The sequence below is a fragment of the Otolemur garnettii genome, unplaced genomic scaffold (assembly GCF_000181295.1).
Source record: "Otolemur garnettii isolate 467f Iridium unplaced genomic scaffold, OtoGar3 scaffold00221, whole genome shotgun sequence".
NCBI lineage: Eukaryota > Metazoa > Chordata > Mammalia > Primates > Galagidae > Otolemur > Otolemur garnettii.
In genome coordinates this window covers 507912-533540 of record NW_003852616.1, presented here as the reverse complement: position 1 = coordinate 533540, position 25629 = coordinate 507912, and the positions used below count along the sequence as shown (strand labels likewise).

General features: G+C 41.7%; 2 protein-coding genes across 3 annotated transcripts in view; one reads left to right on the top strand and one right to left on the bottom strand.

Annotated features, from left to right (window-relative positions):
• Nucleotides 1–1842: 1842 nt before the first annotated feature.
• ALG11 (ALG11, alpha-1,2-mannosyltransferase) lies at nucleotides 1843–19110 on the bottom strand. The gene is made up of 5 exons (XM_003801799.3): nucleotides 19039–19110; nucleotides 16399–16629; nucleotides 11162–12090; nucleotides 5059–5353; nucleotides 1843–4365 (listed from the first exon to the last, which is right to left on the bottom strand). Exons 1-4 carry the CDS (start codon nucleotides 19080–19082, stop codon nucleotides 5082–5084), a joined length of 1476 nt encoding a protein of 491 aa, XP_003801847.1. The 5' UTR covers nucleotides 19083–19110; the 3' UTR covers nucleotides 1843–4365; nucleotides 5059–5081.
• Nucleotides 19111–19516: 406 nt separating this feature from the next.
• Nucleotides 19517–25629, top strand: part of ATP7B (ATPase copper transporting beta) — an 83924-nt gene continuing 77811 nt past the window's right edge. The window contains exon 1 of one of the 2 annotated variants that reach the window (XM_023508070.1): nucleotides 19517–19722. Coding sequence is in view for 1 of the 2 variants with exons in the window: in XM_012812748.2 (XP_012668202.1) it covers nucleotides 19909–19959 (51 nt within the window). In the remaining variant the exon portion in view is untranslated. Of the gene's footprint in view, nucleotides 19723–19796; nucleotides 19960–25629 lie in introns of those variants that run through there. The other variant, XM_012812748.2, reaches the window with a different exon arrangement.

The window sequence follows — 25629 nt, the reverse complement described above, 5'->3', positions numbered from 1 at the left end:
AACCTTGTTTTAGCCTAAAGGATCCATTTCAGACTTCTGACAGACAGAATTGTGAGATAATACATTTCTGTTATTTTATCTCAAGTCTGTGATAATTTATAAAGACAGCAATAGAAAATTAATACAAAGGTTCATTAATTCCAAATAATGATGCTGCCATTTTTAAAACCTGATTTTGAAATTTTTAAAGGTATACACATATTGAATACCTTTTTTGAAGCTGACAATGACAATCATGTGAGCCAGTTGAGCAAAGTGAGAAACAACGCATGCTGTGTTAATTATGCACTAAAAAGAACCATTTTATTATGTTTACTGAATTATTTTCTAATAGTTTCAAGTGTATAGGTTATAAATTTCTGAAGGCATGGACTATATTTGGTTTTTATGTCTTTTTTTTTTTTTTTGAGCCAGAACCTCAAGCTATTCCCCCCTGGGTAGAGTGCTGTGGCATCACAGCTCACAGCAACCTCCAGCTCCTGGGCTCAAGCCAGTCTCCTGCCTCAGCCTCCCAAGTAGCTGGGACCATTGGCACCTGCCACAACGCCCGGCCATTTTTTGGCTGCAGCCGTCATTGTTGTTTGGCGGGCTGGGCTGGATTCAAACTTGCCACCTTAGGTGTATGTGGCTGGCGCCCTAGCCAACCGAGCCACAGGCGCCAAGCCTGGTTTTTATGCCTTATGATGGTCTTTTATATATAGTTATTAGTAAAAGAAATGTTTCTTGAATAAATGCTAATATATTTTCTTGTTAAGACTGTAAGTTCTGGGAGGTGGAAACTAGACTTACATTTTTTGTGACTTGGCGCCTATGGCTCAAGTGGCTAAGGTGCCAGCCACATACACCTGAGCTGGCTGGTTCAAATCCAGCCTGGGCCTGCCAAACAATGATGGCTGCAACGAGAAAATAGCTGGGTGTTGTGGCAGGCACCTGTAGTCCCAGCTACTTGGGAGGCAGAGACAGGAGAATCGCTTGAGCCCAGGAGTTGGAGGTTGCTGTGAGCTGTGATGTCACCGCACTCTACCCAGGGTGGCAGCTTGAGGCTCTGTCTCAAAAAAAAAAAAAAAATTCTTTTTTATATTGGTCATAATCCCAATGTTGAATGTGTACCTGTTGCTTAATCGATGTTTCTTCAAATATTAGTGGGTATGTCTGCTGTTAGGAAGGAGGGGTTATAGTTTAAAGTAGCAGATTGCTATTTAAAATATCTGCTCTATAATAAATCAAAAACTGAAATGGCACATTGATACATTGTTAAGCCAAGAAAACAAAGATAAATAAGGAGGGGTTGGTCAGATTATTTCTAGGTTCTGCTTAGTATTTAGTTAGTATAATTTTCATTGGAAAATGAATTCAGTGGAATGCAAGCATCAGGAGTCATCTAACTGTTGGATGTGTCCAGTTTTTTTGTGTGTGTGTGCCTTCACCTCCTAATTGAAGAACTCTTCTTTCGACCTGGTATAGTTACATTCTACTCTTTCAGGGGAAATACTCAGTATATGCACATCCTGAGGCTGTGAACATTGAAAATGCTCTCACCATTATGTTAATTTCAAAGTAGGTAACAAACAGCCTGTGAGACTGGCACTCTTCTGTTAGTGCTCAGTGTAGATGTGTGTTTACTCTCAGAACATTACCTGGTAAAATTAGTAAAAACTAGTAACATTGCTAGTGACTTCATGTAGCCTGAGCTGCATTTGAAAGTAGGGGAAATGAAATATGATTCCTTAAAACTCCAAAGACGCAAAGACCAAATCAATTAAAGATGAAAAACAAAAAACCAAAAAACAAAGAATGTTTAAGGATACAAAGATGCAAGCCTATGGGTTGTCTGGTTTGCCCTCATGACAAGAGGCTTCCAAGCTTTATTTATTCTAATATTTTGGATTCTTTGCTCTAAACTGGAAATACATTTTGGTAAGTAAACATATCCGTGAGATTTTCATTCTGTACACGTTATCACCTCATCACGTCCTTCAGGCATGGCTCTCATTACTTGGCTCTGGCTTTAGGTTTGCTTCATCTGTTAAACTAAAATTATTGATCAGAACTGCATGTATTTTTAGCATAAATCTCATTAGAAAAATCAGCTTCTTGCTAGTCTATCTATGTATGATAGCTGTCAAACTGATTATTTCTTAAATGGTAGCAGTAAGTTTATCAACCCTTGAGCCTCTCCTTCCTGAGTGTCCTGCGACATTTACCTGTAGTCCAACTGAGTACACACGTGTACAGCTAGAATACTGGAACAGGTGCTTCTTTAGAGCCTTAGATTTAGGAGGGGAAAGAGGAAAAAGTTAGCAGAGAAGCAGCAGAAAAGGTGGAATAAATTACAGGGACATAATTCCTTCTAGAAATGCACATAACTTGTAGTTATATAATAGCAGTAACTTTTCTGTTGTACTCATTCATAGATTCACTAGACATTTTTCTATTTACTCATATCAGAGTCCTGGAGTCTAGGGCAGGTTTATATAAACATAAATATTATGAAAGCACTGATAACCACACTGGCCTCTCTCATAATGTAGCTTATAAGATGGCCTTGTAAAATTATTAAAATAAAGTATATAAAGCTCTGCAGTTATTTAGTTTAAAAAAGGCTATTAAACCTGATAGTTTATTATTCTTAGTTTGTACAGGCAGAACAAAATTGTTTCCTTTTAAACAAAAATAAAAATTTCTTGGCATGTGGAGCTTTGGAATATTAGTAGGAGAACTGGTAGACTACATGAAGGGTATAACAGGCACCATACTATAAAAGAATCTAAAATAATGAGAAATCACTTCTTTAAATCATATTTAGAAACAAATGGATTTTGTATCTATTCGGTCTAAATATTTACATACAAATGATTATTATACAAAGATTATGTAACATGTAATTTATAGAACACACCTAGAAATGTGAATTTCCATTATTGTGGATTCAAAACATAGCATGCATGGACTACTCAAAAGTGATGTCTTAGTAGAACTGTCATCCAGAAGTTCTGTAGACACTAGCTGATATGATACTTTGACACTTTTCACAGTTATCAGTCATCCAGAAAAAAATAAAAATACATGTGATACCATATTAGGAACATGGAAAGTGAACATTTGCATTTATATTTTTCACTGTTATGTTTGTGATTTGAAAATCATTTAGAAAAAGGTTAAAGAATGTTTTATTAAATTCCAGAATACTTTCTGACTTCACTACATCCTCTATTTTTGCTCTGTCCATTTTATCTTTGGTCCCATAATTTTCTTTGTATAGATTTAGGAGGCTGAGCGGGCAAGTGTGACTCTTCCCCCAAAGATTAGGTATAAAATGAGAAAAAGCACTGTGAAAGGAATCAGAATATCCAGGTTATAATCGTGATTCTTTCATCGAACAGCATTGTGACACAGGAGTCTACTAAAGTTTTTAAATTTAAATTGTTCTTGTCTATGAAGTTGAAAATCAGAGAGAAACGGACTGAGAATCGGTAGGGTGCCTTTCGTGCTAACTCCTACCAGTCTTTCTTTTCTACATGGAGTCATCTTGAACACACAGCTATGCTAGTGTGTCAGAACACCTCGTGACTGACTCTGTTTTATTCCTTTTTGATCTAATGACAGAAAGATGGCCTGCAGATGAACCAACAACATAACTGGGAGTAGATATTGATAAATGGTTGAGAGTAGACTGCAAAGGAATAACATACCTCTTGCCTGTGCCCCTCACACAAAGATGAATCACACTGTGAGGGGTTTCAATTCACTGAACTAGCAGGAAATGCTACATATGCAGAAAATGCGAACGCTGTAGGTCTTCATGGTCATTGTCTAAACATACACAGTGTTTCACGTTATTCAAGATAGAAATCATATTAAACTTATACCACTTCCTAACTACTGGCTTAGGAAGTGGTATAAGCTTCTTAGTGAAATAAGAAAGTATTCTGGAATTTAATAAAACCAAGAATCTACAGAGTTGTAATGCATTGATAAAGCATAGGATTACCTAGTAACTATGTACATTTACTGTTTTAAATTGCACACAAACTTTATGTCCATCCTATATATATAGTTACTTTTATAGAAAATAACGTTTATAGTTTTCAAAGTAGTATCACAACTATAGAAGGTAGTAAGGATATAGATTAACATCACCAGATTATACATGAAGATTCTGAGCCTCAGAAAGATTAAGGAGCAGCTTTAGTGTCAAAAGGTCAGACATTTGTCATGATGAAGCTAAGGGTAGGCTCAGGAATGCTAACTGCTTGTCCAATGTTCTTTTCAAAATGCATTTTGCAGATGGAGCTCATGTCAGAAAAACCATCTGATGTTCTCTTGAATGACTTGAAGGTAACTTCCAGCCTCTGAGATGTGGAGCTAAGAGATAAAGAGAGATTCACATGAAAGTGCTGATAGTCCTACACAAAAACCATTTTCACAAATGTTTCCTAATTATTGAAAGGACTGCTGGCAGTACTTTGCCCTCACATGCTTATACACTCAGAAAACATCAGTCAGTCTTGTCTCTTGACTGTATGCTTTGGGAACATGATTAAATAAGCTTATTTAAAGTTTCTTTCAAGAAAATCATTAGGTATATTACAAAGGGTCATCTACAATATTGTTTAGAATTTAAACGCATCAGAATTTTTCTGTGTTCCAAAAATGTCAGAACAATTATTCTAAAGTGCCAATTATCAGTCATTCATTTTCTTATCAACATTTTCTTTCTTCCCTTTTGTTTTTTAAGCAAAAACAGATGCTGACAGAACACTTATTTTTTTCCTAAAAGAAAAATTTCTTTCCTGTTTCTTAAAAGTGAATTGACAAATGAAATTTTAAAAATATGGATTATAGCACATTTCATGACTTAATTTTTTTCTTTCAGATTCATATTTTTTAGAGCTTAGAGCCACATACTAATCTGATTTTGCCTTTTTACAGTGAAATAAATACCTTGCCTATGTACATACTGCTACGAATACTGCATAGGCTGACTTTATTACAACAGGGAACGGGTTTAGAAAAATATTTACATATGAAGGGGTTTAATAATTTTATATAAAATACCTTTAATTTGTACATATATGGCATTATTTAAATAACTTTTCCACAGATAACAGGAATGTCACTTCAAACTCCTGATCAGAGAACCTGCTTACAGACGCGCGAGCATTTTTTCTGATTTGGAATCTCTCTTCTGCAGACATGGAAAGAATACGAGCCATAGTCTCAGCATAGCCTTCTTCACTCTCAGCCAGAAATCCAGTTATCTCTCCTTCATGAGGAACAACAATGTCAAGCTTCGGGCCCCCTGAATTATGTGCAAGGATGACTGTGCCAGCTGCCATACACTCCACAACTCCTGAGAAAGAAAAACAATCATGTAGTCTTAGTGCTCCATATCTCAGTGCTGAACATCACTACAGTCACCCTGAAGTACTCCCCTTGGCAAGCTATGTACTGACGCCAGTGCCTAGTCCACCCTTCAGAGCAAGTCTGGGACTCCTCTTCTGGAATGGCCATCAGAGCTGTCATCATATTACCCTTGATGTCCTGAACATCATCAGAATGGATTCCTGTCAATACTTCTTTTATCCTTGGATAAAGAAAAATCATTGGGGGTCAGATCAGGTGAGTAGGGAGGGTATTCCAATGTAAGTATTTGTTTTTCCTGGCTAAAAACTCCCTCACAAACAATGCTGTGTGGGCTGGTGCACTGTAGTGATGTAAGAGCCACATCTTTCTCATACCAACATTTCCAGTTAAGATTCCTAATTCTCTCAGGTTAGGTTTCTCACAGTCTGTTGACAATTCTGACATACAATTCAACAAACTGCTGCAATGTTTCCAACAGTTTTGCTTGCTACTGCCCTCCTTCACCTCTCTTTATCAGTGAAGCTTTCACCACACTCAGAAAAACATTGAATCCATTTGTACACTGCTGTTTTCTTCATGGCATTATCCCCATAAACTTGGACTAACATGTCCCTGATTTCACTTCTACTCTTGCCAGGTTTAACAAGAAATTTATGAATGTTTGTTTGTTGCTCTAATTGAAGCTTCCACATTCTTGCAAGGGCACACAAAAACACTCAAGAACGGTAATACCACCACGCGCTGACACAAACACAGCTGTGGGACACTGATATACCAAGGTAATGAAACCTTACTGAATTGTTTGTACAGCGCTGCCAACATTAAGGCATGGTGGCAAGTTTGTGAACTGTGAAACCTCATGGATACATCACAGATAATTAAAGTAAAAGATTACAGAATATTAGCAAGATGGTAGAATGTTACCAGGTATTAGAAAGATAAAAGGAGTAAAAAGATACCAAAAGCAAAATTTTAAGAGTTCAAATTACATTATTAGAAGAAACAGCAACAACAAAAAGACCACGAGAAGCACCTTAGTGCAGCACACTAAGGTGGAGCTTATGCTCCTGCCTGGATTTCCGGCACACTGGAGACCACTGCAATGTCTAACAGAAGTGCGGAACTGAATGGAAGTTGTGGTTAATTTCTGTCAAATGATACAAGTAAGAGTATAAATTTCTCTAGCCAGCCTTTCTTAGCAGAAATGAAGACCTTCAGAGAATGATTTAAGCAACTGCTTTCCCAAATCTCTGAAAGATGGTAGAGAGCTGGTATCTTAGATGACCAGGACAGAAATCATTCCAGCTGTTTATTTGACAGTGGCAAAATCTCTGCAGCTCACAGTGTATCTGCTTGAGGACAGACAGCACCCCTGGTTCTTTCTGAGAGACCTCGGTCTAGTCAACTTTATGCCTCCTCTCTGCTGGACCCTTTCCATTAGCACTGTAGCTACGGTGCCACACGCCTGTCCTCAGGTGCTGCAGGCTCCTCCTAGCCACTGTCCCTCCTCCACTCCTCTTTTCAGAGAAATTTCCTGAAAGTGCGGTTTGCATTCACTAACGCCATTTGCTTGCCTCTTAATGCTCAACTTTTGACTTTTGCTTCTACTTCTGCCTTGAGCATGTTCTTGCCCAGGTCACTAATGACTGCCCTTCCCGATCTGGGAAGCACTGGAATCTCTGCCCTTCCCCTTCTTTCTGAAGCACGTTCTTCCTTGGTTTCTAAGTCAGCGTGCTCAGCTTGCACATAGCTGGTTCCTCCCCAGCATTTCTTCTTCTGCCCATTTCTCAACCGTTCCTGTTTCCTGCATTTTACACGAAGAGCCTCTTCCCACTCTGCACGTGTCCCATGGACAATCTTATCAACACCCATGGGGGCTTCAGTACCTACCTGCACAAGGACAATGCCTCAATCTTTATTACCAGATCAGATCCCTCTCCTTCACATTAGACTCCGATATACAACTACCTCCCAGACACACGTACTCATGGGCCCCACAGACAATTTAGATACTACCAGTGCTGGTTCACCAATGGCCTCTGCTCAGGTGTTTCCTCTCTGTGGATAGCCAAACCATTCACAAAGTTTCCCAGCCCTAAAACCCTGGGCCAAGGGTTCTCAAACTTTTAAAACAGGGGGCCAGTTCACTGTCCCTCAGACCGTTGGAGGGCCAGACTGCGGGCCCCGGGACAAGTTGGCTGCTAAGCAGGACAGGCAGCAGCGGCAAAAACACCTGTCCCAGGGGGGCTGCATGTGGCCCATAGGCTGTAGTTTGGGGATGCCTGCCCTGGGCTGTTATTTAGAGCATCTCGCTGACCACCAAGTCCTGTTTAATCCTTCCCAAGCATGTTCACCTATAAGTTCCGACAACCAGCACCTCCCATTGGGGTTGCTGCAGCAGCCACACTCCTCTTTTCATCTCCAAGGTCTTGCTCTCTCTGCTCCTCACCAACCCACTGCCCATACTGCAGCCAGAGTAGACTTTAGGAAACAAGTTTTTTTGGTTTTATTTTTTTAATTTTTGAGACAGAGTCAAGTCAGTCTCCTAGGATGGAGTGCACTGGTTCATCATAGCTTAATGCAGCCATAAACTCTCGGCCCTGAGCAACCCTCCTGCCTTAGCCTCCTGAGTAGCTGGGACTACAGGTGCCTGCCACATGCCTGGCTAGCTTTTTCTATTTTCAGTACAGATGGGATCTTGCTCTTGTTCAGGCTGGTCTCAAACCCTGAGCTCAAGAGATCCACCACCTTGGCCTCCCAGAGTGCTGGGAATATAGGTATAAGTTGCACTCGGCCAGAAATAGCACTTAGATTACCTCTCCATCGTTCTGCTATCTCCCCTGTGGGCTCCAGCTGTGTTGTACTTAGTCCCCTGAAAGCGCTGATGTGTGCGCCTGTGCTTACTCCTGTCACAGTGCTGTTCCCTCTGCTGAAAATTCTCCCCTCTTGCCTAACTTCTAATTATTGTTCAGGGCCCAGCTTCAGTATCGCATTACTCTCTTGGGCAACTGCTCCCTGACCTCACAGATGTGCAGAAGGTGCGACTCTTTAGGGCTTCATTTCACCTGCTCTTTTTTTTGAGACAGGGTCTCACTTTGTTGCCCTTTGTAGAGTGCCATAGCATCACAGCTCACAGTAACCTTAAACTCTTGGGCTCAGGTGATTCCCTTGCCTCAGCCTCCTGAGTAGCTGGGACTATAGGGGCCCACAATAACACTTGGCTATTTTTTAGAGAAACAGGGTCTCACTCTGGCTCAGGCTGGTCTTGAACTTGTGAGCTCTGGCAATCCACTGGCCTCAGCCTCCCAGAGTGCTGGGATTACAGGTGTGAGCATCCCTCCAGGTGGGCTTCTCAGAGTAATTCTTTTGTTCCTTTATTAATTCTATGTGCATTATTGGAATGGCTTCTTCTCTTTGTATCAAATCCCAAGGTGTTCGATTTACCCCTCCTTGCCCATTAGCCATTCTTGTTTACTCTAGCACAAACAAGACCACCCAACCACTTATACTTTCTAGCACAGCACCGGTAGCCTGCTGGGGCCAACCAAGAGTGGGAAGTCTCTGATAGGCAGAGCAGCTCCTGTTGCTGTCACATCCCTAGCACCTCACTGGAGTGCCTGGCATAGAGTGAATGCTCAGTAAGTATCTATGAGCAGGAAGCACAGGAGGTCAGACCCCATGAAGAAGATTGGAGCAATATGTTCCTGCTGAGTGTCGGGGCCAAGCACTCTGCCATTAACTAGGGGCAGAAAAGTATAAGAGAGGGTGGCGCCTGTGGCTCAATGAGTAGGGCACAGGCCCCATATACTGAGGGTGGTGGGTTCAAACCTGCTCCCAGCCATACTGCAACAAAAAAATAGCCAGGCATTGTGGCAGGTGCCTGTTAGTCCCAGCTACTGGGAGGCTGAGGCAAGAGAATCACCTAAGCCCAGGAGTTGGAGGTTGCTGTGAGCTGCGATGCCACAGCACTCTAGTGAAGGTGGTCAAGTGAGACTCTGTCTCTACAAAAAAAAGAAAAAAAAAAAAAAAGGAAGAAAAGTATAAGAGAGCTCACATCTATAATCCTAGTACTTTGGGAGGCAAAGACAGGAGGATCACTTGAGGCCAGGAGTTTAAGACGGCCTGGGTTACACAGTGAGACCCCATCTCTAATAAAAGAAAAATTAGCTGGGTGAGGAAGTATGCACAGTACTTATGTAGTCTCAGTTACTTGGGAGGCTGGGGTGGGAGGATTGCTTATACCTAGGAGTTAGGTTATAGTGAACTAGGATAAACCACTGTATTCCAACCTGTGTGATAGAGTGAGAAACTGTCCCTTAAAAAAAAAGTATAAAATAGATTGTAGTCTTAGTATAGGAAACTTCATTCTATGTTTTCTTATTTTCCCCTAGGAACTAGCAGGACGAGGCACAAAGTAAGCCCTTAAGAAAAATATGTTGGCTCAGCGCCTGTGGCTCAAGTGGCTAAGGCGCCAGCCACATACACCTGAGCTGGCGGGTTCGGATCCAGCCCAGGCCCGCCAAACAACAATGATGGCTGCAACCAAAAAATAGCTGGGCGTTGTGGCGGGCGCCTGTGGTCCCAGGCGCCCATTGAGCCACAGGTGCCACCCTCTCCCAGGTCTCACTACTTGGGAGGTGGAGGCAGGAGACTCGCTTGAGCCCAGGAGTTGGAGGTGCTGTGAGCTGTGATGTCACAGCACTCTACCCAGGGCGACAGCTTGAGGCTCTGTCTCAAAAAAGAAAAATATGCTGACCCAAATTAGACACAAAACAGTATTTAATTTCATACCGAAATAGGTACTCAACAGGAAGTCAGAAGAGAGACAGCCATTTGTGCTAGAGTAAACAAGAACGGCTAATGGGGGCAGCGCCTGTGGCTCAGTGAGTAGCGCGCTGGGCCCATACATCGAGGGTGGTGGGTTCAAACCTGGCCCCGGCCAAACTGCAACAAAAAATAGCCAGGTATTGTGGTGGATGTCTGTATTCCCAGTTAATTGGGAGGCTGAGGCAGGAGAATCGCCTAAGCCCAGGAGTTGAAGGTTGCTGTGAGCTGTGACTCAACAGTACTCTACCAAAGGCAATAAAGTGAGACTCTGTCTCTTAAAAAAAAAAAAAAGAATGGCTAATGGGCAAAGTGAGGTAAGTTGAACACTTACATGATTTGGCACAAAGAGAAAGGGCCATTCCAATAATGCATATAGAATTAATAAAGGAACAAAAGAATTACTGTGAGAAGCCCACCTGGAGGGATGCACAGCACAATCACCTGAGCAGCTGGACCAAAATACACTCATCTGGGCGCATCAAGATATTCTGATTTGGTCACTAAGCAAATTCCTAGGGTAGGGCCCGGAATCTGTACCAGTATAAAGATGGGCCAGACAGGGAGAAAAAATGTGGCAGCTAAGAGCAGGGGTATCTGAGTCAGAATCTGGGCTCCATCACTTACTGAAAGATTTACCTTGTGCAATTACTAAAATCTCTCCATGCTCGAGTTTCCTTATTTATAAAACAGAAATAACAACAGTATCTATCAAATAGGATTTTACAGAGGATTAAATCAGACAATAGTTGTAAAAACCTCAACACATGGACCTATACACTGTAAGTAGTAAATAAATATTACCTGTGATAACTACGGTCTTACAGGGTCTCAAATGAGAAAAGCATACTTGGTGGATTAAGGGAAGAGAATCAGGACTTGATACAGACTTCCAGAGTATTACTTTATCAAAAGAACCTAAAATGTACATCTTGTGGCATCAAAGAAGTTATTTAAAAGCTAAACTCACCAATCCCAAAATGCTCATTCCACATGGTATGTAGGCCAATTGTTGCCTTAGACAAGTAATTCTTTAATTCATCAAATGGAATATTTATTTTAAATTCCACGTCTTTGTGAACCCCTAAATCTTCAGCCAGCTTTCTCAGCTGGTTTACCCTAAGTTCATCTTCTTTGTTCCGGCAACCTCCAATGATGACAAGTTTAAGAGGAGATGACTTAGTCACCTTCTTATCCAGCAGTTTAGCAAAGGCTCTGATCTGCAAAGGATGATTCTTTTCCGGTCTAAATTGGCCAACAGAAACCAGTAAATGTCCTGGGGTCATCTTTTTCTCATGTAAGGGAATGTCCAGAAATGTCTGCACATCACAAGGTGGATAAACAATGTTAGTGCAATTCCCAGCCTTCCACAGTGACAGAATATGGTTTAGTGTCCAAGAAGAATTGACCATGACTATGTCACAGCAAGAGCCAACAAGTCCATAAATGAAGGCAAATAAATGGTAGTAGATGAGCTTTGCTTTGCTGAGGAATGGACTGTTGGTAATGAAGGCTGCATTATTAAATCCAACATTTTGATTCTTCACTACAGAGAGCATGTCAGTGCTGATAGTGGGATAATGAACATAGCTTCCAACCTGACATCCCCCTATATACTTAAACAGAGGAAGCGTGAAAGCATATCCCATTGAATCGATGTATATGTCAGGAACACATTGGGTCAGAGCTTCCCAGCCAAGAAAAATGGATCCAAGACTTTGGCCCAGCAGTGTGAAGTGAGGATAGAGTGAATCTTCCACAAGGTAGCGTTTCCTTAAGAAAACAAACCGCACTGGATAAGTTAATCTGATGCTAAATCTTCTGAAAGCACCTTCTAGTATCTGTTGACCGCTGACGTTAGTGTCCCCAGTATAAACAACATAAACAGCTTCAGGATACCTAAAGTAGAATAGAATGGTCAGGAATGCCATTACCTCAGGCTAAAATCAAGCAAGAAGTTACAGATAATTATTTTCTCATAAATATAAAGAAACTTATTTTTATGCTAAACAACAAAATTTTCCACTGTTTTACATTCACTGAATTAGAACTACTGAGCTCACCCTTTCCTCGGTCTTCCACTGTCCTACAAATAAAATGTTAGTCCTTCAAATGAGACCTTGTCTTCTAGTTCTTTGTGGTGTCTTCCACTGAGGTTTTCATATACAAGAAGCATCAATAGAAATTGCTGATTTATAAATGATAATTTTCATTTTTAAGAAATAATGTTATTTTGACAATGTTCTCAGTATTAAAAAAATGATTGTAAAAAATAATAAAATATTAATGAAACACTCATAAAAGAGTTAAATTCAGGGGGGGCCCCTGTGGCTCAAAGGAGTAGGGCACCGGCTCCATATGCCTGAGGTGGTGGGTTCAAACCTAGCCCTGGCCAAAAACTACAAAAAAAAAAAAAAAAAAAAGAGTTAAATTCACCAAATGTATCTTTAGGTAGGCTCATAATGTTAAAGCATTATTCAGTGTTTTTAACTGAGAAATGCAAAAAGGTTTTAAAAGCTAGATCTTATGCCTGCACCAAAATTTGATATAATTAGAATGGAAGCATCTAAATGTGTATTCTTAGGACTTTTAATGCTTTGGCCTCCCTCTGACTATATATTCTTTGAGTCATAAAGTATTTATGAAGCATCTAGTATGAAACTCTGGGGATACAGGGATGAGAGAGAGTCTTTATCCTTAAGGAATTCAGTCCAATGGAGAAAGCAGTTGTATAAACAAAAAACTGCAAAACTGTGTGATACATACTGATAAAGGTAGCCACAGGGTGCTGTGGAAGCCTAAAGGACGAGAATCTAACTGCTCCTCCCAAGCCACCCACCCAGCCACTCTTTCCCTAGCAGCCACAATGATCCTTTTAAAATGTAAAAGAAGATATACCTCTGCCATAAATTCTTAGATACCACCTCTCACTGGGAAAAGTGTCAATATCCCCTACCATGGAATAAGTGGGCTCTGGAACTGTTGTGACCAATAGAATACAGCAAAAGTGATATCGTCCCCATTTCCCATCCCAGGCTCTAAGAGAAGCAGCTTCTACTTCTTGTCTCTTAGAATGCTCACCCTAGGACAGCGGTTCTCAACCTGTGGGTCGCGACCCCTTTGTAACAATGAAAATACATTCTGCATATCAGATATTTACATTACGATTCATAACAGTAGCAAAATTACAGTTACAAAGTAGCAATGAAAATAATTTTCATATATTTCATTTCAATAATAAATTTCATGTGGGGTCACCACAACATGAGGAATTGTATTAAAGGGTCACAGCATTAGGAAGGTTGAGAACCACTGCTCTAGAAGACAGCTAGCTGTCATGTAAGGTGTCTGACCATTCTGACACAGCCATATTGTACACAAGCTCAAACTAGTCACATGGAGAGGCTGTTTGGCAAGGGTGATACCTGACAGCAACCCCTAGTTGTCCCAGTCATCTCAGTCCCAGGGACCAGATATGTGAGTGAAGAAGCCTTTAGAACCCTCTAGCTCCAGCTGCCATCTGACTGCAACAGTATGATGGACTCCAAACAGGGTACCCCAAAGCTATGTCATAAGACAAAGTCACTCCTTAAACTATGAGAAATAGTCTTAAGTCATAAAATTTGGGGGTGATTTTAATGCAGCAGCAGATAATCAGAGTATCACCTCTCTGTTGACAATCCTCGAACAGTTTTCTCTAGCACTTAGAATAAAACCTAAACTCCATACCCTGCTCACTGCTCACTCAAGTCTTGAGGAACTGCGTCCCGCCTCCCTTTGTAATCTTCCATTCCATGTTCTCCTTTGCCCCTATGGTATAGCCATACTGTTGTTCCTTTTTCATGAACAAGCCAAGCTCTACTCAGCCTTAGGGGGCTAGCGGTAGTTGTTCCCTCTGTCTGAGTACTCTTTTCTCAGTAATCATAGTCTTTTTCACAAGGTAGGCAGCTCCATACATGGTTTAAAATTTAGGTTCTCCAGTCTCAGTTTTGCTCTCTGTCGAATGAGGATAAGAGTTGTTATGAGGACTAAGTGAGCTAATACATGTAAAGAACTTCAAACAATGCCACACTAGGTGAATACAGCAGCTATTTTTGTCTCTCAGATTTGAGTTAAGTGTCAATCTCCTCAAGAGATCTTCCCTAATTATTTAATCCAAAGTAGCAACTCACTCTAATATTATCCTATTTTAACTCTTTATATAGCATTTCTCACTACTTGATATTTTTCTTATTTGCTTTTATTATCTTATCTCTCTCAACTAAAATCTAAAATCCAGGAGAAAGGGACTTGATATATATACGTATTTTTTATCACTTTATCAAGAACAGTGCCTGATACATAGCAGGTCCCCAAAGTAAAAATGAATAGTGAACTGTAGCACATGCTGAGTCAGAAAAGACTTACAGGGATTAACTGGGGAGAAAAAAAGTTATTTCAGAATAAAAAGAACACTATCTACAAAGGCAAAGGAACCTAGAGAGAGATGATATGTTAGGGAACTGCTCTGAGTTCAGCATGCTGGAGCAGAGTATATGTGAAGGAACAAGGAGGATAATAAAAAGTGGCCAGAGGAAGATGAACCTCTGTTAAGGTGACCAACCAAGGGACTATAACAAACTGGTGAACACATGGGAGGTGGTCAACATAAGGAACTTACATTACATATGGGGCATGTCTGGTCTATGAAAATTAGGTCAGCTTAGGGAGCTGGTCAACTCTGGAGGTTCTACTATAGTTGGATTTCTTTTCCTTGCAGGTTCATTAGGAGTAGCAGGGGTTGCTGGGGGATAAGTGTACAGATATGATATTTTGCCACTGCCCTCAAGAGTTAGATAATCCAGTTAGATGACCAAAAAAAAAAAAAAAAAGAAAGAATAGTACTGATTAGAGTAGGGAAGACTTCAAGGAGATGAGATTTAAGATAATTTTTTTTTTTTAGAGACAGAGTCTTACTATGTAACCCTCAGTGAGTGCTGTTCTGTCACAGCTCACAGCAACCCCCCACTCTTAGGCTTAAGAGATCCTCTTGCCTCAGCCTCCCAAGTAGCTGGGACTAAGGTGCCCACCACAAGGCCCAGCTATTTTTTTGTTGCAGTTTTTAGCTGGCCTAGGCTGGGTTGGAACTCGCCACACTTGTGTATGTGGCTGGTGCCATAACCACTGTGCTACGGACACTGAGCTGAGATTTCAGAGAATTCTCTAGATCTTGGCAGTTACAGAAGATGGCAAAGTAAACACAGGGGTGGTGGCTGGAAGCTGGAATGAACCAAGAATATAGAAATGCATAGGGAATCATGTGAAGGCTTTGGAATTGAATGGTGTGTACCAGGCTATAGGATAACCATGAAAGTGTAATAATTCTCCTTATATAATAAAACAATAGTGAAACCTATACTTTACTATGCTTTTTTCTTTCTAAAAGGAAATCATAAATACTTTCAGAGTAGAAGAGGTAGAGATGAAAAAGCCTAAAACATTAAAAAAAGTGTAACACCATATTCCTTTAACAGGTAATTTAAGACTACACAACTGGTAATGACATCAAAATTAGAATCAAACATGCTTTCAGAGATTATTTCTGGTGCTACCACTGACTAAAAATATTCAGGTTAAAATGCTCTGCAATACTCGGTATATTTCAGTTTATTATTTAATCTCTTCTGCATACATTCTCCTGAAGGTGACTAGTTATCCTCATTAAATTATGCTATAAAAGAGAAGACACTTTCTCTTGGCCATTTCTTTAGTATAGCAACTACAATTCAATAGGATCATATAAGGCAAGTAGGCATGTGAGAGACATAGTCTCCTTTCTTTTTTTAAATAGAGACAGGAGTCACACAGGTGGGAGTGCAGTGGCATGACTACAGCTGGAGCAATCCTCTTGCCTTAGGCTCCTGAATAGCTGAGACTACAGGTGCATGCTATCACATCTGGCTAATTTTTTGTAGAGACGGGGTCTTGCTATATTATATTGCCCAGACTGGTCTCAAACTCCTGCCTTCAAGTGCCTGCCTCAGCATCTCAAAGTGCTTAGGATTATAGCTGTGAGCCACCATACCTGGTCAGAAATGTTTTCTTATTGAAGAACGGTTAAAGGAATTCCTGGTTATCTGTAAGGTACTAGAAAGAAGAATTCTGGCTGATGATTTCTTAAACAATGGCAACAATATAGCAAATTAGCTAAGAAAGATGCATACCTACTTTTTTTGCAGGGCTCTTAAGGCACACCATAAAACTCTTTCTCCACCTCCACCAGCATTGCAGTATGGATGAAAAAATGCAATCACTATTTGATTTTTCCCATTTTTGCTAGTTGACATTGACTTTTTCTTTCTCTGTAGCAGCAGTCTGACTTGCCAAAGGACAACGATCAAACAGGCACATAAAGTTCCACATACGATTAACCCAGGGAAGAATAATGAATAAAAAAACCTGAAATAAGTGGGGAAAGTTGGAAATCAGTAAGATGACTATTGAGAAACGACTAAAAATTATGGTCTACTTTTACATATTTACTTTACAAATATGTAGCAAAAAGAGAGAAATGTAGTTTGCAAGTCTGCTAATATTCAAGTTTTGAATTTTTTTAATTAGGAAAATTTGAATACTACCAAATATCCAATGTTGAAAACATAAGTCCTCTTTCATTGTAATCATTTTTTTTTTTTTTGCAGAAGCTCTACAATATCAAGGGCCTAGCCTCATCATTACTATTGCCCCAGTGCCTACCATAATGCTTTATAGAAAAGGCAACCAATAAAAATTTGACTGGATGCATAATTTTATCACCTCTTTAAATGTCTCATATGTTAAAATAAATTTTCTAGGTATGTTTTTCTTTTAAGATTGGCTAATACAGTTGGTACCTAACAATGTATCTTATCTTTTTACTAACAATATTTTTTCTTCCCTGCCTACCACTTATAAAGGGTTTGAGGAACTTAGAAGATATAAAAACAATGTAGCACCAAAATTTAAATTAAAAAATGCCAGGACCAGGGAAAATAGAGTGAAAGATAGTATGTATGTTAGTGTAGAGGCTGATGGGGGACAGAGATATGCAGGCTGTAAGTCTGTATATATTAGTGAATGGCAAACTGGGCTATGGGCTGCTTGCTTAGCAACCAAAGCAAATAGGAGGTATTTTGTATAGTTACATAGTTTTCATTGTCTTAAGTAGAAAACATATTACATTTTCAGAGAAATAAATATTTTATTGATATTTAGTTTTGAAATAAATTTCTCATGTGAGGTTTCCTGCTGTGAACAAATCTGTTACCTGAAAAGGTTATTTGATTTGTTAAAATAATTTGGTCTGAGGATACATTTATACTTTTAAAAATTACTGAGCACCCAACATAGTTTTGGTTTACAACAGGGTTTTTCAATCTCAACACTGTTGACATTTTTTGGATTAGATAATTTTGTGGGGGGCAGTTCTGTGCATTATAGGATACTTGACAGCATCTTTGGCTGTGACCCACTAGATGCCAGTAGCACTCTCTCAAGGATGACAATCAAAAATATCTCTAGATATTGCCAAATACCCATGGAGAGCAAAATCATCCCTGGTTGAGAGCCAGTGGTTTACAATGACTATATCTACCAACATTTAGCATGTTAGAAATGAAGACTGAAGAATTTTTTAAATTTATTAAGAATTTTTTTAAATTTATGGATTAAGAAATAACAAATTACATTAATTTATTTTTATGTAAAAACTATATTTTCCAAACAAAAAAGACATCAAAAAAGGTGTCAATGTTTTATGTTTTTGCAAATCTCTTTAACATCTGGCTTAACATCAACCTAGAAAGTGGGTTTTCCTCTCTGCTTCTACATTCAATCTGTAGTTATACATTGTTTAGTAATTTTTTTTTTTGAAGTTTTTGGCCGGGGCCGGGTTTGAACCTGCCACCTCATGGGGCCAGGGCCCTTACTCCTTTGAGCTGGGCACTGCCCAGTTATATGTTGTTTGGGTTGAAGTATATGAAGAAAATTCAGGCTAACTCAGATATTTACCACAAATATGGGAGTGTTAAAAGAACTAGGTAGGAAAAAAAAAAAGAACAACTAGGTAGGTAGACTATACTAGGTTTTCTATTAATGTAGAGCAAGGCATTTATAGTATTAAAACAACAAAGGTGGAAAACTTACCACTTTTTTTTCACCAAAATGTTAACACTAGATATAGCCAGATGGTAGCATTCCAGGGACTTTTCTTTCTATTTATCTATTTCCTAACTTTTCTAGAAGAAATAGTGTATCACCTATTTTATTTAATGCAAAACAAAATTTTATAGAACTATTCTTACATCAATAAGAACAAATAAATCAATGAATGATCAAAAAATAGAATTCAAAGTAAGTTTTATATTTGAGTGACGTGTTAACAATAGCAAATTGGGGAGTTAAGGCGGAGAAACTAAGATTAAGGAGGATCCCGTTTCTTCTTTACCAAAAACAGACATGAAAGACTGCAAAATCTCTCCTGGCTCAATCATAAAGGAAAATGAAAAATTAATATGAATAATTTATGTCACACTAATTGGAGTGTGAAAAGGAGGGAAAAAAACTGAAGCAGGGAAGGAAACTCGACCCCTGTGCTAGCAGTGAGACAGCGGTAGAGAACTCGGGCCAGGAAATCTCAGTACCCAGTCGGCTCCGCCCGATCTCACAGACCCCCGGAAAGTAGAGAAGACTGCCCGTTGGCTTAAGAAAACGCCTTACATTCAAGACAAGAAAAGCTACTCCCCGCAAAGGAAACTTCAGTTACACTGGACGGGAAAGTGCCACCACACAACAAAAAACGCCAAAAAGCCCACGCCGCCGGCTCCTCACCTTAACAACTCGCACACGCACCAGCCCCTTTCGGCGGCCGCCATCTTCCGCCAACCACCTCAAAAAACGCTTCCCCATTCCTCTTCTCTATTGGCTCCTGAGGAATCGTGAAGTTCGCCCTTCCGCCCCCACGGGCCAATTGTGCATTTCAACTGGTTGGGGGTAGCGGTTCTCCCGGCCTTCTAGCCAATAGAATCTGCAAGGGCGTAGCACGTTTTCGTCGTGGCACATACGGGTCCGCCCCCGTAGGTAGGACCGTAGTGGGCGTGCGCCGGGGTGGGCGTGGCTTGTGATGGACAGCCGGGGCTCACGCCCTCGGCCCCCGCCCCGATTGGAAGCCCCGGCCGGGCACCCCCGCTCTTGGCACCGAGCCCGCGGCCGGTTGGAGGCCAATGGCTGTACGTTGCGCGTCGCGGATCGATATTCCCGGTGCAGAGTACACTCTCGCCGCGGTTGCTGCAATTGAGACCCGCGGCGCCTTGCAGCTGGGCGCAGAGCCCGAGGAGTGGCAGCGCGGAGCTGACCCTACGTGTCGTCACTGTGCTCATTGCCCCCAGGCGGTGGGCGAACCCCAGACGCTCCGGCTCAGGTCCCGTCCCGGCTCTGCGCCGCTCGCCTGCCCTCCGTCCCTCGCCAGCACACTCCTAAGATCCGAGGACTTAGTTGCGAACGCTCCGGCCCAAGGTAGCGGAGACCAGGGTGGGGGGACAGGTCCCTGCCCTGTGGTGCTGGCACCGCCAGGGCCCCATCGGGTCCGAGGCCCACCACCCCTACCTAGCTTTCTCTTCCCCGTGCCTCTCAAGTTGGAGCACGGCAGTGCGCAGCTTTGAATCACTCGCGTGGTGACTGCTGCGGAGTCCTTGGCCCTAAATGAAGGGACCGGTTCCCAGACTCCTCCTCGAGTTAGAGCCGAGCGCACAGGTGCGGTAACGCTCAACTCCTTGGTTTTAACGCCGCGCTTCTCAGCAGCTATCTTGGTGACCTCTGCGTGGGGGGTGGGGGGGATCAGAGAGGAGTTTGGTGTCGCGGGGCATGATGCCTGAGCGGAGAGACAGATTACCGGGAGGGAAAGAAGTTTCCCCACATTCGTTCCTTACCCGGCTCCTGGCGGTATGCTGGGAAGGCCGAGAGCTAGAGTCCCAGTTCCAGCTACCGCGGTTTAGTGGAAAAGTACCCTTTAGAAAGAACGTGCAATAATAACTTGGTGTTCAAGAATTGAAAGCCCAGCACCTTTTGCTGTTAAGGGGTCTGATGCTGGAGAGGTAAGGTGGGTGTACAGTTGCTGTCTTAGAGCCCTCATTGCAGAAAACAACTAAATTAGTTATCTGGGGACATTATTCAGGGTCTGATGCCTGGACCTCTTGATGGTATATCTAAGTCTTGGAATTTTACTTTTTTAAGTATTATGAATTCATTTTAATAGTACTTTAATGCAGTCTTTTAAAAATGCAGCAGTACTTAACATGACAAGTAGGTATATTTTTTGGTTCTTTTTTATTCATTCAATTAATATTTAACGAAAACAGTTATGTTTCAGACAGTGTTAAGGAGTTGATACAGTGGTTAGTAAAATATGTATCTATCTATATAAATAAGGTACACATACTCAGAGAAATCTTATTTGTGTATGTTTTTTTTTTTTGAGACAGTCTCCCTTGGTAGAGTGCTGTGGCGTCACAGCTTGCAGCAACCTCAAACTCTTGGGCTCAAATGATCCTCTTGCCTCAGCCTCCCAAGTAGCTGGGACTACAGGTGCCTGCCACCATGCCTGACTTTTATTTTAGAGATGAGGTCACACTCTTGCTCAAGCTGGTCTCCAACTTCTGAGCTCAAGTAATTCATCCACCTCGGCCTCCCAGAGTGCTAGGATTATAGGCATGAGCTACAGTACCTGTCCTTATCTGTGGTTTTAAAATTTTTGTTTTCCCTAAATCAGATCACTGGGGTGTGTTCTCCAACTATTTTTTCAATTTAACAATATATTTTAGAGGGCATCTGTAGCTCAGTGGTTAGGGCACCGGCCACATGCTCCGGGGCTGGTGGATTTGAACCTGGCCTGGGCGTGCTAAACAAACAAAAAATAGTTGGGCGTTGTGGTGGATGCCTGTAGTCCCAGCTACTAGGGAGGCTGAGGAAGAGAATTGCTTGAGCCCAAGAGTTGGTGGTTGCTGTAAGCTATGATGCCAGGTTACTCTAGCAATGGTGACAAAGTGAGACTGTCTCAATTAAAACAAACAAAAAAACTATGTTTTGGAGATCATTTCACTGAGTGTGTATCTTATTCGGTTTAATCTCTGCACGGTATGGAGGCACCATAGTTTATTTCCCTATGGGTGGACATTCTGGTTGCTTCTTGGTTTCTTTTTTTTTTTTTTTCTCTGAAGTGGACATACATGATTATTTATTTATTTATTTGAGACAGAGTCTTACTCTGTTGCTCTCGGTAAAGTACTGTGGCGTCACAACTCACAGCACCTCCAGCTCTTGGGCTTAGGTGATTCTCTTAGCCTCCCGAATAGCTCGGACTATAGGCGCCTGCCACAACGCCTGGCTATTTTTGTTGCAGTTGTTACTGCTGTTTTTTTTAACTGGCCAGGGCTGTGTTCACACTCGCCACCCTCGGTATTTGGGGCCAGCGCCCTACTCACTGAGCCACACGTGCTGCCCAAGAAAAAAAATCCTCATCCTTCCAGATCAAGATCCAGTCCTGTCACATCCTTGAAACCTGTATCTCCCCCTGCCCATGTTGACCTGGCTGTCTTCTGGGTTCTTTTGATGATAGCATTGGCTAGGGATCCTTAAACTTTTTAAACAGGGGGCCAGTTCACTGTCCCTGAGACCATTGGAGGGCTGGACTACAGGCCCTGGGACAAGTTGGCTGCTAAGCAGGGCAGGCAGCGGCAGCAAAAACACTCAGCAGGCCAGATAAATGTCCTAGGCGGGCCACATGTGGCCCGCAGGCTGTAGTTTGAGGACGCCTGGCGTTGGTCAACACCATTGAGTGTTAAGAATTGTATATCCCTCTGTCTGCACTCTTTTGTTGAATCACAAACCCCTTTGTTATATAGGTATTATATCTTGTTATCACCATTTATTCAACAAATATGTATATTATATATTTATTATTATTTTTTTGACTACTGTGGGTTAGGCATTTTAGGCATTGGGGATCTAGGGAAGATCAACTTTCCTGAGGAATTTACATTCTAATAGGAGACTGGGGGGGGGGGAGGTGAACAAATAAATAGAGAAGGGGCCTGGAGAAAACATCTTTGTTCTCTGAAGATTCATTGAAAAGTCACCAGACAAAAAGTAGACTGGTAGGAGAGAAGGCATACAAGTTTACTAACGTTCCAAGGGAGTCTTATAAAATAAGATCTCAAAGGAAGCCACTTGTATCCCATCTTGAAGTTACATAAAGAATGGGGGATGAAAGCAGGACCAAAACCAGATTATAATGGTAAATCGGGTTATGGGAGGGTGGAGGGGGCAGCCTGGTTTGCAAAGGTGGTCTTATTGTATGGATGAAATTTGACTGGTAGCACCCCTGAGAGAGAATCAACACTTTTTCACATTTTAAAAGTGTCAGACTGACAGTTAATCTCTTCTAGACCCAGACAAAAGAGGGCCTCTGAGAAAGAGTATCAATGCACATTCTCTACAGGAACATATCTCCCTCACAAAAAGACAGCTTTGTAGGACTACTACCTGCAAACCCTCTGAACAGCCATCTCAAAATATGTCAAAGAAGTATATTTTAGGATGAAATATTTTGGTTTCCTTCAATAGTGTTATTTCAGTTACTGGAAATGCTAAGGAGGTAAAAAGGCAGAGTGAGAACTTAGAGAATGACATGGGTGGGAGGAAGATGCTGTTTTAAGTAGGTGGTCAGGGAATGAGTTTTATAAGAAGGTAGGATTTGAGTAGAGACCCGAATGGTTCAGATTTCAGGGACGTATCATAGGTTGAAGAACCAAAAGGTGTCAAAATCCTAAGGCTGCAGTGTGATAAAAATATCTATTTAGGTACCTGATACAGTTTGTAAAACCCGTGGAATTTCCTGGATGATAATGATGGAAGAATCTTTTGTTATGACAAGCCCCTTTTGGCATTACCTGAGTTTCTGCTAAAGAGCCAGCTCTTGTTGGGCTTCCAGATGGTTTGGCGATGGGGGTTGGTTGCCAGAGGAACCAGCCGTGTGATTGGAGATTAGAACTTTCAGCCCTAACCTCCAGCTTCGGGAACTAATAACCAATGGCCAGTGATTTAATCAAGTATGCTTGCAGAATGGAACCCCCATAAAAATCCTAAATGATGGGGTTTGGAGAGCTTCTTGATCAGTGAATACATTGACGTGCTGTGGGCAGGGTGGGTGGCATTTCCAGTGGGGTGTGGAAGCTTCTTGAAACCCACCTCCCCTGCCTTTGCTCTATCTTTTTCATTTGGTATTTCATTTGTTGTATCCTTCATAATAAGGATAGTGGTGGTACACAACGTGCTTTTCTGAGTTCTGTGAGCTGCTCTAGCAAATTATCCATCCTGAGGAGGGAGTTGTAGGACTTTATAGCCAGTTGGTCAGGATGGGTGGGCCATACTTGGTGACTGATGTCCGAACTGTGAGCAGTCCTGTGGGGCTAAGCCTTTATTCTGTAGATCTTTGCTAACCTCGAGTAATTGGGGTCAGAATTGGATTGAATTATAGAGCACCCAGTTGGTGGAGAATGGAGAATTGGTTGGTGTAAAGGAAGTGATGTTGGAAGTATCATGAGCAGAGCTAGTATAGAAAGAGTGACTTTAGTGTTTGAGGAGCAGTAAGAAAGTCTGGTGCGAAAGGGGGCAGAACATGAGGTCAAAGTTTATCATCACTGCACAGATTGAGAAACTGAGGCAAAGAGCAGTTAACTAAGGTATCTTGCTAATAAGTGGCAGATCTAGAATTGAGGCCTAGCCAGGCCTGACATTCTCAGGTCCACATTCTTTTCCAAACTTACTTGACACTTGGTTATACCACCTGGTGTGATTATTTAAAAATAATTAATATAGCTTTCATTTACAATGCTGTGCTGCTTGAATGTGGTGACCATGTTTGTATCATTTAAAAGATATTTTCTTTTGGGCGGTGCCTGTGGCTCAAAGGAGTAGGGCGTCAGCCGTGTATACCAGAGGTGGCAGGTTCAAACCCGGCCCCAGCCAAAAACTGCAGGAAAAGAAAAAAAAATAAAAAATATTTTCCCCAGCACATGTAGGTACATTGTTGTTTACCTGGGATCAATGAGTGAGATTGTGATTTCCTTACTCTGTTCTTTCTTCAGAGGCCCCTGTGGGGGAGTAGTGACCAGATGACCTGGGTCCTTTGCCCTTCAATCTTCAAACATTATTGACCATGTTCTGTTTGTCTGGTACTAGGCCAGACAGTGAGATTCAAAGATGAAGAAAGGTGAGCACTATACTTGGAAAGTGCTGGGACAGAGGTGTCTACACAGAACAGCACCCACAGGCAAGAATGATCTTCCTCTCCTGGGCAGAGCACAAAAAGCACATTAAAAGAGGTGGTGCTCTAGTGGGCCTCTGGGGGAGAGCCAAGGCTGGGTACGTGGAACAGCACAGAAGGAAGGGTGTGAGACGCAGAGAACAGCGTGGGCAGAGGGCCTGGAGGTGGAAGGGGCACCTAGGGAGCCATGAGGGGTGGGCGAGACTGGAAGAGTGATTGTGGAAAGCCTTGTCTGTCAGGCCGGGAGTTTGGACTTTCCCCGACAGTCTAGAGACTGAGCAAAGGAATACTGAGGTCCTCCTGTAGGGAGAAAGTGAGCTGGGCAGAGAGCTGCTGAAAATGGTTATTTCCATCTAGACTGAAGGTGACTGGAAAGATTGAAAAAGAACTGCAAGTTGACTCTTCTACTCAGATTTGCCATGGAATTGTCAGTAGAGACCAAGCTGTGTAGATCAACTGTCAGGGACTAGCAGCAGTCCTAACTGCAGGTCCTAACTGCAAGGGGGTGGCGCCTGTGGCTCAAAGGAGTTGGGCGCCGGCCCCATGTACCAGAAATGGTGGGTTCAAACCTGGCCCTGGCCAAAAACTGCAAAAAAGAACAGAGAGAATTGGTACCTGAGTAGCTAGGTGATAAGCTAAGGGAGTGGGAAGGCTGGGTTTTATTTTTTAATTTTAATTTTTATTTTTGCAGTTTTTGGCCAGGGTTGGGTTTAAACCCATCACCTCTGGCATATGGGGCTGGCGCCCTACTTTTTTGAGCCACAGGCGCCACCCAAAGGCTGGGTTTTAAATGCTCCTTTATTTTACATGCATTTTCCTCTGAATGGGAAGGATGGAGACTGCCCAGTGACCTGATTACTGCTCACTGATGCAACCACATAGGTATCAAGGAAATATCCACTGCAGCCTTATTTTCATCTGGAGGAGAAAACTGGAATCACTGTGAAGTGAAATTCTGGAATGTTTGTGTTTTTTTTCTGTAGACTTTTAAAGACTAAGTTAAAGGAGAAGATCTGAGCAGATCAAAGGTAGATGAGATAGAGGGCAAAGCAGAGGGTGACTTCTTTTTTTTTTTTTTTTTTTTTGAGACAGAGCCTCAA